Below are 20,100 nucleotides of genomic sequence, written 5' to 3'. Positions count from 1 at the left end.
TTGATTTGTTTTGGAATTTTCTTATCACTATTTTTTTCAATATAAAATTCAATTTTATCCTGCTCAAAACTAAATGCTAATCACTTCCAGTTTCAAATCCTCTGTATACCTGCATCCTGAACCAAGAAGGAAACATCACCATCAACAATATAACGTAGTCAGTTAGACTTTTTTTATTTCTTGCATCTTCTTTCCATATGAATTTGTGCACATTTTTATGTTGGAACATGGCATTAGTAATAACTGGTCCATGTTCTAAACAGAAATCCAGCAGGTACTTAAAATTATTATTAGCTTTGTTCTTTTCTCCAGATTTTCCCGAAACATTTCTAGATGTCTGCCAGTCTTTTCCTATTCTTCTTTTTTGATCTTCTACAAGGACCAACTTTTCCTTTTTCATTTTGTCAGCTATCCTGTCAGAGATTTGATTCTGTAATTTCAGCCTGACATTCAGGCCTTTTAAAGGAACGTGTACAAGACATTTCTGAACATTGACATGGCTAACGCATGTAAAAAAAATATAGAATTTATTAAAAATCTCCAGTATTGATCCAGTATAACATGGACATCATCAGGGAGAAAAGCAAAACTACCCGTAATTTATGAGATTTGAGAGACCTAATGAACAGCCCTTCACAAATGACTAATGAGAAGTAAAAGCAGAGCACGTAACAGACAGCAGTGGTAGGCCAGTAGAGACAGAGCAGCTATGAAGAAGTGCATATGATTGGTGTGGTATTAACAAAAGATTGCATCAAACAAAGACAAAGGCAAGCCAACAGTTGAGTTGAAATGCTAATTCTCTTCAGCCGAATTCCATAATATCTGAAACACATTCACTATATATTAGTTTTAACATGTTTACGATGGGGTGGTGTCAAGCAAAACCATATGTTGCACTGGCAACATATGGTTTTGCTTGAGTCCATACAGCAGTTTCTGTTGGAGGGGTGATGTGATTTATTAGTTAGTGCTGTTTTTATCTCAGTTATCTCTAATTGCACTATTTGTTGAGAAATATATTACACAGACTGCAAATGTCTCTGTACCTTATTCAGTGATACAATAAAACTACTTGTTTTTCTTGCGGCAGTATAGTGACACTGTTGGGGGAGGGGGTCATGTTGTTTACTGCAGGGAGCGAGTTACTATCGCCAGGACGTGAACGTCGTGGCAATAGTAACTCGCAATTTGAGTTGGAGAATTCATAGATAAAGATAATATATAATTTATTGAGAAATATATACTTTTAAAATAATTCTTGTTTTCTTAATAATGATTCCATGCATTAATGATGCATAGCTGGAAACTGCCACGTACTCTCTGAAGACCTTTTACGTACCCCTTGGGGTACTCATACCACACTTTGAGAAACACTGTTCTAGAAGGAGGTTGGCAGCCATGTCACGGAACGTTTTTCTTTCTTTTGCTGCTCTGGAACATTTATGGTAATTCAAGCCAGTCTAGTCTAGTCCTTAATGTCTTCAAACCACATTCTCCTGGGTCTACCTCTCTCTCTTTTTCCATCCAGTTTCCATTCTAATATTAATTTCTGAATGCCTTCTTGTCTAGTTAGATGTCCAAAATATTTAAGTTTTCATTCTTTAATTATTTTCATTAATGTTCTTTTCATATTTGCTTTCTTTAAAACATCTTCATTATTTATTTTCTCTGTCCGTGGTATTTTCAATGCTCTTAGCCTAGTGGCTTTGCGCTTCACAACCGTATGACTGGGGAAGGAGTGTCCCAGGTTTGATTCCTGTCGAAGACGTGAGGAATTTGAGGATCTTCCTCATCCATAGCCAAGTTAGCTGGTCTTGGGCGCAGGCAATAGGGTTTTTCCCACCAGTTTATCTGGCATTTTTCATCCCGCAGGCAGGCAAACCGGCCCCATGAACATATGCCTACAGTCAAAAAGATATCCCCCCCCCCCCCCCAGTGGCAGACTAGGCGACAGGTCGGTTGGGAGTGGTACTAATAAGAAGTCGCATCTAAATAACACGCAGACCCTGCATAGGAAGCGGGAATAACGTGTAGTGAAAGAAGAAGAATGGAATTTTCAACATTCTTCTGATGGTCCACATTTCGAAAGCTTCTAATTTTTTCTCTACTTCTTTATTTAGAGTCCATGTTTCACTGTTGTAGAGAAGACTTGACCAGATATAGCATTTTATTAATATTTTTCTTGTGTTTATATTAATGTCTCTGGATGTTAAAACAGTTTTCATATTTCTTGCTATCTCTATTCTTCTTTTTATTTCTTTAAGGGAGTTTCCTCTGTCTGTAAACATTTGTCCCAAATATATAAAAGACTGAACCTGTTCAATTTTCTTTTTGTTAACAGTTATGTTTAGTTTTTTATTTATTGGTTCTTTTGATATAATCATGCACTTTATTAGGTTGATAATTAATCCCATGTTACCCTACTTATTTCTCCATATTTTCCCCAAATATTTCTGTATGTCTCAAATTTATTATATGCTCAGCTGTTTGGATCTCCAACAAAAGTATTCACTTATTCTCTAAGTGAGTACTCTAATAATTCATATTCCTACTTTTTCTACTTTTCCCCTTAGTAAGCAGAAAATTGTTATGGATATTAGATCTAGCTATAGTAATATAAAAGAATTGTAAAAAAAATATATTAATTTGTCAGTTACTTTGTAGAATGTTAATGAGTCCCACATTATTGTAGTACACTAAATGGTTTCCCTAATAGAAAAAATATTTTTGTGTTTATAGAATCAATATATTCTGGTCTCTTCCTCTTAGAAGATCCAACCACTTAACAGACTAATGGTACATTTGGGTATTATGCTGTAGCAAAACTAAGTCTGTTAAGTGGTCTTCCTGGTTATCTTCATATTACATGTTTAAGATCATTAGATAGGATGGACAAAGAGATCTTATAAAATGTCAGCCTGTCTGAAGTTTAGCAAGATGCTTGTTTTGTCCTCTCCTGATCCACTGTCTTGCAACCACGTGAGATTTGCATGGTTTTTGATGGGAGAAGGGAACTGCACATTTGCAATTTAAAAGTTAACCCTCTACGCATATAACAGAAGCTGTTTGAATGGTTGCCATACTTAATACTCATAACACAAAAAAGAGTAACAATTACCAGATCTATGGAGTGAAACCAAGTGAGTAAATGAAATTTTAACAAGCATGCCCTAGGAAATAAAAATGCAAGCAGTGACGTGATGAATTCTTACAAGGCCAGGAGCAGAAGCATATACCTCACATACTGATCACCTTAAAACATTGGTATGACAAAATAAAAAAAAAGTAGTGCAGTGTTATCTCTTTGTGCATAGTACCTTCTGATTTTCTCTTTATATCCTTCCAACTAAGTTCATTGTTATGTAAAGCAGACTTAAAAATCTTACATTCTACAATTTTAGCAATTTAGCTTTTTTCCTTTGATTCCTTAATATGACAATAGTAAAAATGAAATTCTGATTTTATTATTAGTTTCTTTGGAAATCAAGAATCTTATTTAATATAAATTTTTATATATATATATATATATATTTTTTTTTTTTAATAGGGGTGAGTCTTTCTATCCCACAAAAGATACTATAATTCATGGTCTTCGAAAAGACAGCAAAGAAGGAATTGATAGAATGGTTCAGGATCTGGAGAAGCAGTAAGTTTATATAGAAATATTTACTCAATTTTTATGGAGTTTATTTTGCATTTAAACTGCATAATAACAATTAACAATAATACAAAGAATAATACAGTAAAGTACACAGTGTCTGGCCATTCAGTAGCAGCTTAGTATTTGTTAGTAGTAGTATTCATCCACATCATCAATGTTAATATCATCATAGTCCATTGCATACAAGTGGTAGAGAATGGAAGTATCAAAGTACACACCAGTTTGTATTTCTTCTGCAGTTGTTAAGATTTTGAAGAAATTTGTGACATTGTATACAACATTGGGCAGATGAGGGTAATGTTATCTGGGAGGATCAGCATAGAATTGTTAAGAGTTGTTTTTCCTTTTTAGTCTAACTGCCTTTTATACTAAAGTAACAAGAGCAGTTGGCGAGGAAAAGGCACATAATGCCATTTTGATTTTACAAAGGCATATGACAGGGTGCTGCATGATAAGCTGATATTTGAGTTACAGCATATGGGTTTAAGCATTCGGTTAGTAAACTAGATTGAGTGTCTTAAAAATATCAAGAAAGCAGAAGGTTATAAGTGGGGGGGGGGGGGTATCTCCCTCAGAGCTCAGTGTTGTGATCTGTATTGTTTACTTAACCTTTATATCAATGATATTGATATTGTCAGTGGGTTGCAGGGAGATATTTAGTTGTTTGTAGATGATGTGAAGCTGGAAAGGATTATTACTAATAGTGCTAATGTGGTAGCCCATCTAGAGGATTTGAATGAGCTGGACAGATGGGCAAATGAATGGGGATATCAGCAGTTTAATGCAGCTAAATGTAAGGTCTTGAAGTTTGGGATTCATTGATGGTAGGCTACATATTCTGTTGGAGTAACTGTACTGGAAGAAGTAGAGGGGGAGTGCAGGAGGCATTGGGGGTGATGATTAATTAATAGAAACTTGAAGTTTAGGAGACATATCACAAAGGTGGTGAAAGTAACACAGAGAACTGCTGCAATACTGAGAAGGACGTTAACCCACAGAGATAGAAGAGTAGTGATTCTATTTTATAAATTGTGATCAGACCACATCAGGATTATAGTCCTAACATGGTCTGATCACGACTTCAAATCAGCAGGATTTGAATTAACCTTGGAAAGGATAAAGGTAGATAAAAATGATATTGGTCGGGACTGTACAGTTTAATTATGAGGGTAGACCGAGGGCATGCAGACTGCAGAGTATGACAGATAGAATATGATTCAAACATTTAAATTGTTGAGAGGTAGTTACAGGGTTGACACTGAAGAGGTCTTTTGTATTGCAGAATAAGAAGAAGGTGAAGGACAAGGGGGCCATCCATGGAAGTTGCAAATGGAATTGGTGAGAAGTGGCTTTTTTTGCTTGGAGAGTGGTGGGAACATGGAATACATTGTTTGATAGGATAATGAGAGCACAAACAGGGATTGAATTTAAGGAATGGTGTGATAGACTTTGTGTCATTTAAGATGGGCTTGCCACGATGAGTCTTAGACTCCATGGAAGTTAATAATAAAAAAAAAAATGATAAATGGAACACTATACAGAATAATATATAGTCTATATTTAAGTTGTTAAGTCAGCAGTTAGAATTGAAGGGAGATTAGGAAAGTAGTTTGGTGTAAAATCAGGCTTGTGGCAAGGACACACCTCATCCTCACTTTTATTCCTCATCTATGCAGATCAGGGGCATGCCGGCACAGTGTGCAATATGTACGATGCACACAGGTGCCAAAGATTTCAGGCGAGGAGGAAATACTTTAAAAAAAAAATTATTCATTAATTATATCAAAATAAATTACATTTGTGTTTAAATTTTAATTATATTTTATAGATTTGTCTGAAACAAATTATTTATAATCACTTATTTGTTATTATTCCTTAAGATCTTATTTTATTCTGATCCTAGTTCTAACAAGTAGTTTAGCGTAAACAAGTAAAAACTTGAACTTGCCTGAGTTTACTGTTTACAGGATGACGCATGTTTGAATTTGTTTAATCTTGTTCAAACTCGCATTTGCTCTAAATATATATAAGAAAATCTGCTGCAGTTTTTAACTTTATTCTTTATTCTGCTGTTACAGTGTATGTTCTGTATCGTGTCACTAATCAAAAAAGGTATCAGTTGTGAGTTTTTGTAATGTCCCATGTTCAAATCATAGTCTAAACCTAATAGTTAATGACGCTGCAAATATCAATCATGAAACTATTGGTTTCTTTAATATAGTACAAGAGTTATATAAATTTTTTTCCTCTTCTGTTTACCGACGGAATATTTTAACTATTTATGTAACTGATTTAACCTTAAAGCCATTATCTGAAACAAGGTGGTCGAGCAGAATTGATGCCATAAAACCTCTTTATAAATATTTACCTGAAGTGTATGATGCTTTATTTGAAATTTGTAATGACTCTTCAAAACTGGACGAACAACCAAATATCAGGCAAAATGTCTAGGTGAAAAAATTGCTACATTTACATTTATTTGTTGTATTAGAATTTGGTATGATATTTTAAATAAAGTGAATTTTGTCAGCAAAATATGCAGTCTTCATCTCCAACTTGCTTTAGATGCATTGAATGATCTAAATCAATTTTTAAATGGTTATAGATCTGATGAAGAAAGCTCAAAATTAATTGCAGCATAATTTGATGCAGAATCTATTTTGTAGTAGTAGACCACTAAAGCGACGTAAAAAGACAACACAATTTGATTACGAACATGAAATTGAAAATATAGTAGATCCTGAAATTTCATTTAAAGTAAATTTTTTTCTCTGCATGATAGATCAAACATTAGAATCTTTGCAGGAAAGATTTACTTTATTAAAAGAACATATGAATTCATTTCGGTTTTTGTATTTGTTAAGTACTTTACAAAATAAAGAATATTTATTATCTTGTTGTAAAAAGTTACGACAAAAATTAACACATGAGAATCATTTATTTCTAATCTATTCAAACGACTTAATCACAGTTTATCCAAACTTTACAATTGTTCTTCAGATTCTTTTGTCATTACTGGTATCTGTAGCATCTACGGAACAGTCCTTTTCTAAACTTAAAATTATTCAAAACTACTTGCACTCCACAGTGGTACAAGACAGACTTTCAAATCTTGCCATTATATCAATAGAGTGAGATATTTTGGATCAACTTGATATATATGATATTATTTGAGAATTTTCATTAATGAAAACTAGAAAAGTCCAATTCACTAAGTGATTTTTCTTTCTGTTTAAGTATTTATTTACCGTTTTTTTTACCCAATAATGTTTAATGTGAATTAAACAAATCTGAAAACAAACCCAAACTCAACATCACCAGAGTTAAAGATCGGTACTATCAACGTAAGAAGCCTGAATGGCAAACAAATGGAGCTAGCTGAGGAATTAGATAAGTACCAGATCGACATAATAGGGGTGACTGAAACAAAAAAGACCAAAACTGGTGAGATCTTTCTGAGCAATAAATACAAAATGTTATATTCAGGCAATGACAATCAAGGAAAAGAAAGAGTAGCCATAGTATTCAACAAAAAATACGAGGCTAATCTTCTTGAATGGCAGTCAGTCTCAAGTAGAGTAATGTGGGCAAATATGAGAATGGGGAACTGGACAATGAGACTTATTTGTGCCTATGGTCCCACAGAAGGTTCTACTAAGGTAGAAGAAGTGGAGGAATTTTTTGAGGCTTTAGAAAAATCAAATGACACAATGAAAAAGGAAAAGTTGGTCCTTGTTGGGGATCTAAATAGCAGAGTAGGAAATGATTGTGAGACATACAAAAATATTTTGGGAAAATTTGAAGAAAAGAGCAAAGCTAATAATAATGGCAAATATCTGTTGGATTTCTGCTCAGGACATGGACTGGTTATTACTAACACCATGTTCCAACATAAAAATGTGCACAAATTCACATGGAGAGAAGAGGCTAGGAATAAGAAAAGTCTCGTTGACTATGTTATTGTTGATAGTGATGTTTTCTCCCTGGTGCAGGACACCAGAGTGTACAGAGGATTTGAAATTGGAAGTGATCACTATTTAGTCTTCAGCAGGATAAAATTGAATTTCATATTGAAAAGAATAACATGTAAGAAAGTTTTAAAGCGAATAAAAGTTGAGCAGCTCTCAGATGTGAACTGTAGACTAAAATACAGAAAGATTATTGAAAAGAAAATGAAAGAGTTTGAGAACAGGAATCAAACCTTGGAGATTCAGTGGCAAACTCTGAAGAAAACATTGATTGATTCTGCCAGAGAGGCATGTGGTGAGGTTATCTGTAAGGATAAAAAAATCAGAACTCCCTGGTGGACACAGGAAGTTAAAGAGGCAGTGAAGGAAAAGAAGAAAGCATATCAAAAGTTCCTGGCAAATAAGTCAGCTTTTACTCTTACAGAATACAGAAACAAATGTAAGAAAGCTAAACAGTGTATAAAACTAGCTAAACAAAAGTCATGGGAGGACTTTGGCAAGAATATAGAAAATAAATATCAAGAAGGTGGCAAAATATTCTGGAGGTTGTTGAAGAAGCTTAGAAATGGAGGAAAGAGTGCTGTAAAAGGAGTTAGAGATGATAAAGGTGACATGAAAACAGGAGAAAAAGATATCCTTGAAGTATGGAGTAATTACTTTGAAAAACTGCTAAATAAAACAAGCAGTGATGACAGCACAGTGATAAAAAACACTGACCAGGCATGCAGTCAGGAATACATATCCATACTTGAAGTAGAAAAAGCCATCAAAGGCTTGAAATGTGGAAAGGCAGCAGGAGTAGATGATATTCGACCAGAAATGCTGAAGTATGGTGGTATAAAAGTCTTACAGTGGCTGCACTGCATAGTTCAGAAAGCCTGGACAGAGGGACGAAATCCCGATGATTGGAGTAGAGCTCTCATAGTACCCATATATAAAAAGGGAAATAAAACTGAATGTGAGAATTACAGAGGTATTTCCCTACTGAGTGTTCCTGGCAAGATCTATGCAAGTATACTTGAGAAACGGTTGCGAAGAATTGTGGAAGAAAAACTTGGTGAAGAACAAGCTGGATTCAGGCCAAATAGAGGCTGTCAGGATCAGATCTTCACTTTACGACAAATAGTACAGAAAGCATGGGAATACAACAAAGATCTGTATTTAAGTTTTGTCGATTTGGAAAAGGCATATGACAAGGTGCCAAGAGAAAAGCTGTTCAATACGCTGCAGTTATATGGTGTCTATGGGGCATTATATCAAGCAATACTTAGTCTTTATTTGAGTTGTAAGTCAGCAGTTAGAATTGAAGGAAGTACAGGAAGATGGTTTAATGTTAAATCTGGTGTGAGACAAGGATGTACATTTTCCCATCTGTTATTCATTATCTATATGGATCACATTATGAAGGAATGTGGTATTAGGCATGATATCAAAATTGGAGATGTTAATGTCAGCTCTTTGCTTTATGTGGACGATGTTCTACTTCTAAATAAATCCGCTACAAGTCTGCAAGATTCTCTGACTAAATTGAATAGCTGTTGTAATAGATATGGTATGAAGGTCAGCAATAACAAGACAAAGACAATGAAAATAGGCAGAATCATTGAAAATGTCAACTGTGTTGTGAATGGAGAACCTGTGGAACAAGTAAAACATTTCAGCTACTTAGGCACGATTTTTATTGAAGATGGTAAATTAAATATAGAAATAGACAACAGAATCAGCAAAGCTGGTATGGTGGGAAGTCAATTGAATAAATTCATATGGAATAAGAAAGAAATTAGTCGGAACACTAAATTAGCTGTATACAAGACAGTGTTCAAACCAGTTTTAACTTATGGATATGAGAGCTGGGTCAGAAGTAAAACACTTGACCAAAGACTAGAGACCGCAGATATGAGAATCCTGAGAAAGATTAGAGGCGTGAACAGATGGCATCAATGGCAATATCATATTAAAAATGAGGATATTAGGAAAGAACTTGACATTGTCAGCATCAAGGAATGCGTTAGCAGAGCTAATCTCAGGTGGTATGGTCACTTAAATAGAATGGGAGAGGAAAGATTAGCAAAACAAGTGTTCTCTGCCAGGTTGGCAGGAAAACGACCCAGAGGAAGACCAAGATATAGGTGGATTGATACGGTACAAAGTGCCTTAGACGATAGAAATATAAGATCCGATAATGTTGAAGTCTTGACAAGTAACAGACTGATTTGGAGGAAAATTGTAGATAGGAAGTTAGTAATGATGTAATTTTTTCATGTAGTACTGTCATATCCTGTACACCCCTTGAGGGTACATGGCAGCAATTTAATGATGATGATGATGTTTAATGCATTCCTATTTTATATTCTTGTAAGTTTATCTGTTTCTTATTTATACCTATACAAAGTACAAATGACAAAGTGATTTTCTTGCCAAATAAAATATAGTGGGGTGCTTAAAGATGAAAGCTGTATAACTGAGAGGAGACCTCCACATAGCCTTTAAAGGCATGTGGAGAACCAACCAGGGCTTCTGACCTAATGTCCAATCCTCACACTCTCGTGGTCACCCTGTTTGGTATTTACTTGGATACTGAACGAACGAGGATGGGCTGGCAATTTGGGATTTAGCCGACTAAATTGTATTCTTATTGGTTAAACCAAAATAAAAAATGATGGTACGACACGACAAAATTTCATGCCGGCTGGGTCATCGCTCGGTTAAACAAGGCCCCTGTTGTTTTCGCCAGGGAACCAGGGCGAACAGCGAAAAGTCAGCTACTGGAACAAATCTGAAAAAAAACCCCAACTCACAGCATCAGAGTTAAAGATCAATACTATCAAGATAAGAAGCCTGAATGGCAAAGAAATGGAGCTAGCTGAGGAATTAGATAAGTACCAGGTCGACATAATAGGGGTGACTGAAACAAAAAAGACAAAAACTGCTGAGATCTTTCTGAGCATTAAATAAGCATAAAAAAAAGCACTGAGTGGGATAGTTAATATAAGGCATCAAGGTAGGGTTGGGGCTATTGGGGGTCTTAAATTCATGTACTCTAATACTAGGAGTATTAGGAACAAGAAGGAAGAGTTTTTGGCCATGGTTGGCACTTCCAGACCACAGGTTATAGGTATTAGTGAAACATGGCTGACTGTAGATGATATAACTAGTGGGATTGAATGTGATGGGTATAGTTTGTTCAGGAATGACAGAGAGAATAAAATGGGGGGGAGGAGTATTGTTGATGATAGTTGATGAGCTCCAGCCAAGGAGAATAGAAGTTGAATTGCAGGATAGAGAAAAGAGCACATTTGAGGCCATTTGGTGTGAGATTGTGGCTAGCAGAACTAAATATACAATTGGGTGCTGCTATAGACCAGGTGATGGAAAAGATGGTGGTGACAGTATGCACAAGCAAATAGAAGAAATGGGTGGAAGGAGGGTGATTATTATGGGAGATTTCAACTATGGTCGCATTGATTGGAGTAAGGAGAAGACACACGGGAGGAAGGAACTGGATTTTATGCGGTTATTAAGGGATAACTATCTGCGATAGCATGTAATGGGAAATACTAGGGGTCAGCGAGTGCTTGACCTAGTAATAATTACATCTGAGGATTTGGCTGTAACAAATATGACCACATTGCCACCAATCGGTGAGAGTGATCATATGGTCTTAACTTGGGAGGTGGCTAAAGGTGCAGAATTTTCAATTAAGACAGGGTACATGTGGAATTATCGGTTCGGAAAGTATGACAAGCTTAGTAGTTTGATTGGTTCAGTGCCATGACATGTACAACTGCAAGGACTAGAAGTTGATAGTGCATGGGAGGTAGTTAAGAAGTGCTTGCATGAAGCAATGGCTGACTGTTTACCTAGAGTCCGAATAATAAATCAAGTAGGGGTTAAATGGATGAATAACACCATTAAGCTTGAGTTGCAAAAAAAGAAACAACTATGGAGGGAATTTAAGGAGAAGGGTGACCGGCAGGCACATGAATGGTATAAAGCGCAGGCCAGAAGGGTGACGAGTGTGGTAAGAAAAGCAAAAAAGGATTACGAAAGAACATTGGCCATGCAGGCTAAAGAGAATTCTAAACAGTTTTTTAGATATGTAGCAAGTAAAAGGAAAAATGTACATGGCAGATTGATTTTAAAGAATGCCGATGGTAGGGAGGTAACTGAATCAGTTGAGATAGTTGAGTTACTGAGTGAGCACTTTGCAAAAGTATATCATCCAGGTGGTGACATTGCAGAAACGAATAAACCAGTAGATTATACGGGAATTGTGGTTAATGAAGTGGAGGTGAGTAGTCTATTGCATAACCTCAATGTCAATGCATCTGTGGGATTGGATGGTATACCAGCTCGTGTTGTACGAGAAGCAGCTAAAGAATTGTCAGTACCCTTGACCATTTTGTTTAATTTGAGTCTCGGGTCTGGGTTAGTCCCGAGCGGGTGGAAAGAGGGGAAAATAGTTCCACTGCATAAAGGTGGTTCCAAGACTGCTGTTGTAAATTACCGACTGATTAGCATATCAGGAATCATTGTCAAGGTCTTAGAGAAAATAGTCAAGAGGAAAATACAAGATTGGATAGAAGAAAATGGGATACTGTATCGGGGACAGCATGGTTTTGTGAAGGGTAGGTCATGCCTCAGTAACTTGCTCACGTATTATAACACAGTGACGGCTGAACTGGATAAGGGTAATGGGTTTACGGTGATTCTACTGGACCTTGCCAAGGCCTTTGACAGGATTCCACATGGAATTCTAATCAGTAAATTGCAGCATATGGGAATGGACATAGGGTTGGTGAGATGGATAGGAGGGTGGTTGATGGAGAGATATCAGAGAGTGGTTTACTCGGGAGTAGAGTCCACAAGACGGCCTGTGACTAGTGGTGTGCCACAAGGATCTGTTCTTGGACCACTGCTGTTTAATTTGTTCATAAATGATATAGGAAATGATCTGAGAGGTACAGTTCATTTGTTTGCGGATGATGCGAAGTTGGGTAGGGCAATAGTGAATGCAGATGACGTCAAAATTTTGCAGGATGATTTGGATAGATTGGAGGTCTGGGCTAAGGAGAATGGATGTCAGTTTAATGTGGCAAAATGTAAGGTTATGCATTTTGGGGTGAAAAGATTGGCGGCAGTTTACTGCATTGGTGGAACCGTGCTCCAGGAAATTGATGAGGCACGAGATTTGGGAGTGTTGGTAGATAAGGAATTGAAATTTAGGGGACACATTGCAAAAGTGACCAAAACAGCTCATCAAATCACTTGGTTGCTGAAGAATACGTTGACAAGCAGAGACAAGCAGGTTATTGTTCCTCTGTATCGAGCCTTGATAAGACCCCATCTAGACTACTGTGCTCAGATTTGGTCACCTAGGTTTCTTCTTGATGGGGAGGAGGTGGAGAGGATCCAGAGGAGAGTGACCAAGATGATAGCAGGTCTGTGGAATGAACCGTATGAGAATAGGTTGAGGATTTGTGGGTTGCAAAAATTGGTTGATAGGCGGAGAAGGGGAGATATGATTGAGACATTCAAATTACTGAAGGGTTTTTATAAAATTAATTCAGAAGATATTTTTGAGAACAGGGCTGGTTGTGGGAGGACTAGGGGACATCCATGGAAACTGGGCAAAAGTGTGGTTAGTAAAGGTGTTAGAGCTGGGTTCTTTACTTTTAGAGTAGTGAATGAGTGGAATGCGCTCCCTGAGTCTGTGGTGGATGCTGTGACAGTGAATGAGTTTAAGGCGAGGTATGATAGATACTGTATGAATGTCAAATAGTTGTGATGAATATGATTTGGGGCCTCCCTCGATGAGTCTAATGACTCCCTGGAGTTGCCCGTAATAATAATAATAATAATTAAATACAAAATGTTATATTCAGGCAATGACAATCAACGAAAAGAAGGAGTAGCCATAGTATTCGACACAAAATACGAGCTAATCTTCTTGAATGGCAGGCTGTCTCAAGTAGAGTGATGTGGTAGAACACTTCTCCTTAGTAGAACCCACAGAAGGTTCTACTAAGAACCTTCTGTGGGTTCTTAGTAGAACCCACAGAAGGAATTTTTTGAGGCTTTAGAAAAAGCAACTGACACAATAAAAAAGGAAAAGTTGGTCCTTGTTGGGGATATAATTAGCAGAGTAGGAAATGATTGTGAGACATACAAAAATATTTTGGAAAAATTTGGAGAAAAGAGCAAAGCTAATAATAATGGCAAATATCTGTTGGATTTCTGCTCAGGACATGGACTGGTTATTACTAACGTTTTTTAATTATTATTTATATTTATATTATTATTTAAATAAAGTTATAAACATATCAGAATTTTGCATATAGAAATCATCAGTTTCAGTTTTTGACTCCATGATCAGTGATTTATGGTGTATTTCACCAGTAGCTCTTTCTTGTTCTTCATGCCCAGCAATGTATAGTATTTTGCAACATAAAAATATTCCAACATAAAAATGTGCACAACAGTATTTTCCAACATAAAAATGTGCACAAATTCACATGTAGAGAAGAGGCAAGGAATAAGAAAAGTCTCATTGACGATGTTATTGTTGATAGTGATGTTTTCTCCCTGGTGCAGGACACCAGAGTGTACAGAGGATTTGAAATGGGAAGGTATCACTATTTAGTCTTGAGCAGGATAAAATTGAATTTCATATTGAAAACAATAACATGTAAGAAAGTTTTAAAGCGAATAAAAGTTGAGCAGCTCTCAGATGTGAACTGTGGATTAAAATACACAAAGATTATTGAAGAAAAAATGAAAGAGTTTGAGAACAGGAATCAAACCTTGGAGATTCAGTGGCAAACTCTGAAGAAAACATTGATTGATTCTGCCAGAAAGGCATGTGAGGAGGTTGTCTGCAAGGATAAAAAAATCAGAACTCCATGGTGGACACAGGAAGTTAAAGAGGCAGTGAAAGAAAAGAAGAAAGCATATCGAAAGTTCCTGTCAAATAAGTCAGCTACTGCTCTTAGAGAATACAGAGACAAATGCAAGAATGATAAACACTGTGTAAAACTAGCTAAACAAAAGTCATGGGAGGACTTTGGCAAGAATATAGAAAATAAATATCAAATAGGTGGCAAAATATTCTTGAGGTTGTTGAAGAAGGAATGGAGGAAATAGTGCTGTAAAAGGAGTTAGAGATGATAAAGGTGTCATGTAAACAGGAGAAAAAGATATCCTTGAAGTATGGAGTAATTACTTTGAAAAACTGCTAAATGAAACAAGCAGTGATGACAGCACTGTGGTAAAAAACACTGACCAGGCATGCAGTCAGGAATACATATCCATACTTGAAGTAGAAAAAGCAATCAGATGTGGAAAGGCAGCAGGAGTAGATGATATTCGACCAGAAATGCTGAAGTATATGGTGGTATAAGAGTCTTACAGTGGTTGCACTGCATAGTTCAGAAAGCCTGGACAGAGGGACTAATTCCCGATAATTGGAGTAGAGCTTCTCATAGTACCCATACATAAAAAGTGAAATAAAACTGAATGTGAGAATTACAGAGGTATTTCCCTACTGAGTGTTCCTGGCAAGATCTATGAGAAACGGTTGAGAAGAATTGTGGAAGAAAAGTTTGGTGAAGAACAAGCTGGATTCAGCCAAATAGAGGCTGTCAGGATCAGATCTTCACTTTACGACAAATAGTACAGAAAGCATGGGAATACAACAAAGATCTGTATTTAAGTTTTGTTGATTTGGAAAAGGCATATGACAAGGTGCCAAGAGAGAAGCTATTCAATACGCTGCAGTTATATGGTGTCTATGGGGCATTATATGAAGCAATACTTAGTCTTTATTTGAGTTGTAAGTCAGCAGTTAGAATTGAAGGAAGTACAGGAAGATGGTTTAATGTTAAATTTGGTGTGAGACAAGGATGTACATTTTCCCCTCTGTTAATCATTATCTATATGGATCACATTATGAAGGAAAGTGGTATTAAACATGTTATCAAAATTGGAGATGTTAATGTCAGCTCTTTGCTTTATACGGATGATGTTATACTTCTAAATAAAACCAGTACAAGTCTGCAAGTTTCTCTGACTAAATTGAGTAGCTGTTGTAATAGATATAGTATGAAGATCAGCAATAAAAAGACAAAGACAATGAAAATAGGCAGAATCATTGAAAATGTCAACTATGTTGTGAATGGAGAACCTGTGGAACAAGTAAAACATTTCAGCATGATTTTTACTGAAGATGGTAAATTGAATATAGAAATAGACAACAGAATCAGGAAAGCTGGTATGGTAGGAAGTCAATTGAATAAATTTATATGGAATAAGAGAGAAATTAGTCTGAACAGTAAATTAGCTATATACAAGACAGTGTTCAAACCAGTTTTAATTTATGGATCTGAGAGCTGGGTCAGAAGTAAAACACTTGCCCAAAGACTAGAGCCTCAGATATGAGAGTCCTGAGAAAGATTATAGGCGTGAACAGATTTCATCAATGGCAATATCATATTAAAAACGAGGATATTAGGAAAGAACTTGACATTGTCAACATCCAGGAATGTGTTAGCAGAGCTAATCTCAGGTGGTTTGGTCACTTAAACAGAATGGGCGAGGAAAGATTAGCAAAACAAGTATTCTCTGCCAGGTTGGCAGGAAAACGACCCAGAGGAAGACCAAGATATAGGTGGATTGATATGGTACAAAGTGCCTTAGATGATAGAAATATAAGATCCGATAATGTTGGAGTCTTGGCAAGTAACAGACTGATTTGGAGGAAAATTGTAGATAGGAAGTTAGTAATGATGTAAATTTTTCATGTAGCATTATCATATCCTGTACACCCCTTGAGGGTACATGGCAGGAATTTGATGATGATAAAATATAGTTAGTTTAATTTTATACCAAAAAATATTTAATATTTTTGTTTTTATAAAACTGTAAGTTTATCTGTTAATTTACGTAAAACTATATAAGGTGCAATTCCAAATGATTTTCTTGCCAAATAACATAAATTACTTTATTTTTTTTTTTTCAAATTATATTTGTTCAATAAACTTGTAATTAATATATTTTGTATTTCATTTTTAATCACTGATACGTTTTTATAAAGTGATTTTTTATTGGGGGGAAGGGGGTATAAGGGCATCAACTAAAGTTTTGCACACAGGCACCGGACATTACTGGCACACCCCTGATGTCAATCACATTATGAAATTAAGTTGCATTAACTTGATATCAGAATCTGAGATATCAAACTTAGCCGTTTCCATTATGCAGGTGATTTTGTTTTACTCCTACAAATCTAGTTTAAGTCTCCATGATTCTAAGTGACTTGAATAATACCTGTAATGAATTTGGCATGAAATTGATAATAGAAAGGACCTAAACTGTGAAAATACACAACAATATGGAACACTTCATCTTATTCTTGATGGAGAACCTATAGATCAAGTAAAATATTTCAGCAATTTAGGCACAATTTTTAGTGAAGATGGCAAACGAAATATGAAATAGACAACAAAATAAGCAAAACTGGTATGGTGCAGAGCCAGTTAAATAAATTTATATGAAATCAGAGAGAAATTAGCCAAAACACTAAACTAGCTGTAGACAGTGTTGAAACCAATTTTAACTTATGGATCCGAGAGGTGGACTAGGAGGGAAAATAAAAACAGTTGATTCAAGACTTGAGAAAAATTATGACAGTGTACAGATGGCATTATTGGCATAATCATATTAAAATATTAAAAATGAAGATATTAGGAAGGATTTGATGTTCTTAGCTTTTAAGAATGTGTGTGATCAGAGGAAATGTTTGCATCAGAAGATTAAAGACAATAATTCAGCCAAGGAAATGAAAAGTCACCACTTGGCTTTCTTATGATGCCAGGCAATATGTTGATGAGTAATAAACCAGGAGAATAGCTGTGTGATTGTTGATCCATGTGAGAAGAAATCAAACACTGCATTGTGATCTGAATTGTTCAGTTCTAACAATTCAGATCACAATCTGTGAATTGAATTGTTTTAACTTTTTAAGCTAAGTAATCACTTAGCTTTACAAATTTGTCATCACTTTTCAGTTCTTTGCTGCCCCAAAAGACATTTAGCATGCACTTTCTGGGAGAAGATTAAGTTTTGAACTTCTTGACTCTCAGTGAACTAGGATGATGATGATGATATTCCATAAACTGAATTTTCATTTCTGGGTCATAGATAGGCTCAGCTTTTTTGTTCCCAATCATAATTTTGTGAGAAAAACAGTTCCTCCCTTTAGTATGTTGAAGCAGTTGATGATAAACATTCAGTCTTGTCTGTTTCATTGCTGATCAATTGACACGGCACTGAATTTGTACATATTTTACTGTAACCAAATTCTATAACATTCTGTTGACTTGTAGTATTAGTGATCTTTTATTATTCATTAATTTTCTCTGATTAACTGCTCAGAATTTTGCCTATAGAAATAATCAGTTTCAGTTTTTGACTCCATGATCAGTGATTTATGGTGTATTTCACCAATTGCTCTTTCTTGTTCTTCATGCCCAGCAATGTATAGTATTTGTATCTACAGTTGCTTTGCCATAAAACCTTGTAACCTGCAGTAAACTTCAGTGGCATTTATATTTTTGTGCATCAAAAATTCGATGCACAAAATTTGAGTATTTGCAAACTGGTTAGGGTTATGAACGTTTTGTGTAAGATCATTAGTGACAGCAAATGTCTCAGCATTTGCTGTCACCATTTGCAGTTGAATAAGGAAAGCCAGGCAGACTTGTGAACATTAAAATCTTCAAGGAAGACATTTTGCACTTTTAGGAAAATTAGGCCTTGAGAAAATTTAAAGAAAGGAAACCAAAAAGTTCAGGATGGTGGTAAGACAATAGAGACAGTAAATGAATTTAGTAACACGAAACAGAGAGATTTTTGGCTAAATAGAAGCAAAAAAAAATATATATATATATATATTTTTTTAAGTTGTTAGCTGAATAATATTTTATCTGAAAAACATGCACATATGGCAAATGGTTTTTTTTTTTTGTTGTTGAAAAGTGTGTGTTGAGGAAACTGAGATAAGTAATGTTTGTAGAATATAAAATTTGAGTTTGAGTTTCTGTTAGAAAAAGTAGATATGATTTTGGAGGTGGAAATTAGCATCTTTAAGCTCAGAATTAAAACCATATATATGTGTGATGTGAATCTTGGAAAGCTGGATGAAGTTGTTTTGATTTGCAGTAACTTCTTTGCTTGACTTTTCAAGAAATGAGAAGGATGCTCTTTAAGTTGATTCTTCACTAAATCATACACTTGGAGAATTTCATCAAACTTATTTGCAACTTTTGGCATACATGAAATATGCAATTCAGTTCTCATTGTGTGCACTCTAACATTCCTGGCACTCTAACTCTAACATTGCTGTAGTTACATTGTTGAATACAAAGTAATATGTTTTATATATTTTATCCATGTGGCTGTTTGGATGGTTAAGAGAAAACCAGAGCCTTCAGGACTAATTCATGTCAAATTGCTATATGTGCGCTACGAAATTACTATTAATTTAATGATTCATTTGTTAGTTTTTGATCAAAAATATTTTAAAATGTTTATTATGTAATGCCTCATTATGTGTTACATTAAATGCTTAATTTTTTTTTTTCTCCTCCAGAATTGATAAGAGATTCAAATACAGCCGCCGGAGAAGGTTTAATGATGATGCTGACATTGATTACATCAATGAACGTAACATGAATTTCAATAAAAAGCTTGAACGCTTCTATGGAAAATATACAGCAGAAATTAAACAAAATCTTGAAAGAGGGACAGCTGTTTAGATAAATGTATTTATATGGATAATTAAAAATTGATAAAATGTTTGTTATAGACAAAAATTTACTAAATACGAATCCATTCCTGTGTGAAATAAATTTTTACATATCCTGAAAGCTTTGGTACTCATTCATGAAATTACTTATCATACTCAAAATGTTTGAAGTGTCTCTCTCTTTCTCAGAACACAGAACAACCAAAGCAACAAAGAAAAAAAAACCTTATAAAGAAAAGGAAAATATTTTCTTGTAGAAAATTAAATTATTAAATCATAGCGAAGAGATTTAACACAAATTATTTGCCAACTGACTAGAATTATCATTATTCTCCCAACACCATGGACCCTTTCTTAATATGTTCACAATGAGGAGAGATAAAAACTCTCTCCATGAATGTGATCTTCTGGGAGAGAGAAAATAGCTCTCCACCAAAATTTCATGTTTGCATATCAACAGATATGTCATATATCATGATTAGTTCTTTGAATGTAATCAAATTAGCATTGGAGGGGAGAATATGATTATTTTTAAGATATATTAGAAAACAGTAATTAAGTAAAATGCTATATTTGTGAATGAACTAAATATGTGAACGAACATTAACGAGTCATATGAGAATAGTAAATACAAGGGCAATACAGAACTGGTCCTTTCATTACTG

At 35.2% G+C, this 20,100-nt stretch overlaps 1 protein-coding gene across 1 annotated transcript in view; it reads left to right on the top strand.

Moving 5' to 3' along the window:
- The window catches only part of LOC150094211 (pre-mRNA-splicing factor SYF2), a 64,997-nt gene extending 45,441 nt beyond the window's left edge, over positions 1–19,556 (top strand). The window contains exons 5-6 of the mRNA XM_090412001.1: positions 3,551–3,649; positions 19,280–19,556. Coding sequence (XP_090268127.1) covers positions 3,551–3,649; positions 19,280–19,445 — 265 coding nt within the window. The 3' untranslated portion in view covers positions 19,446–19,556. The remainder of the gene's footprint in view (positions 1–3,550; positions 3,650–19,279) is intronic.
- The last annotated feature ends 544 nt before the right edge of the window (positions 19,557–20,100 follow it).

The sequence above is a fragment of the Typopeltis vanoorti genome, chromosome 22 (assembly GCF_054136105.1).
Source record: "Typopeltis vanoorti isolate ZY-2024b chromosome 22, IOZ_Tvanoo_1.0, whole genome shotgun sequence".
In the NCBI taxonomy this organism is placed as follows: domain Eukaryota; kingdom Metazoa; phylum Arthropoda; class Arachnida; order Uropygi; family Thelyphonidae; genus Typopeltis; species Typopeltis vanoorti.
The sequence above is the reverse complement of the archived record's forward strand: the minus strand, read 5'-3'. Positions and strand labels throughout refer to the sequence as shown.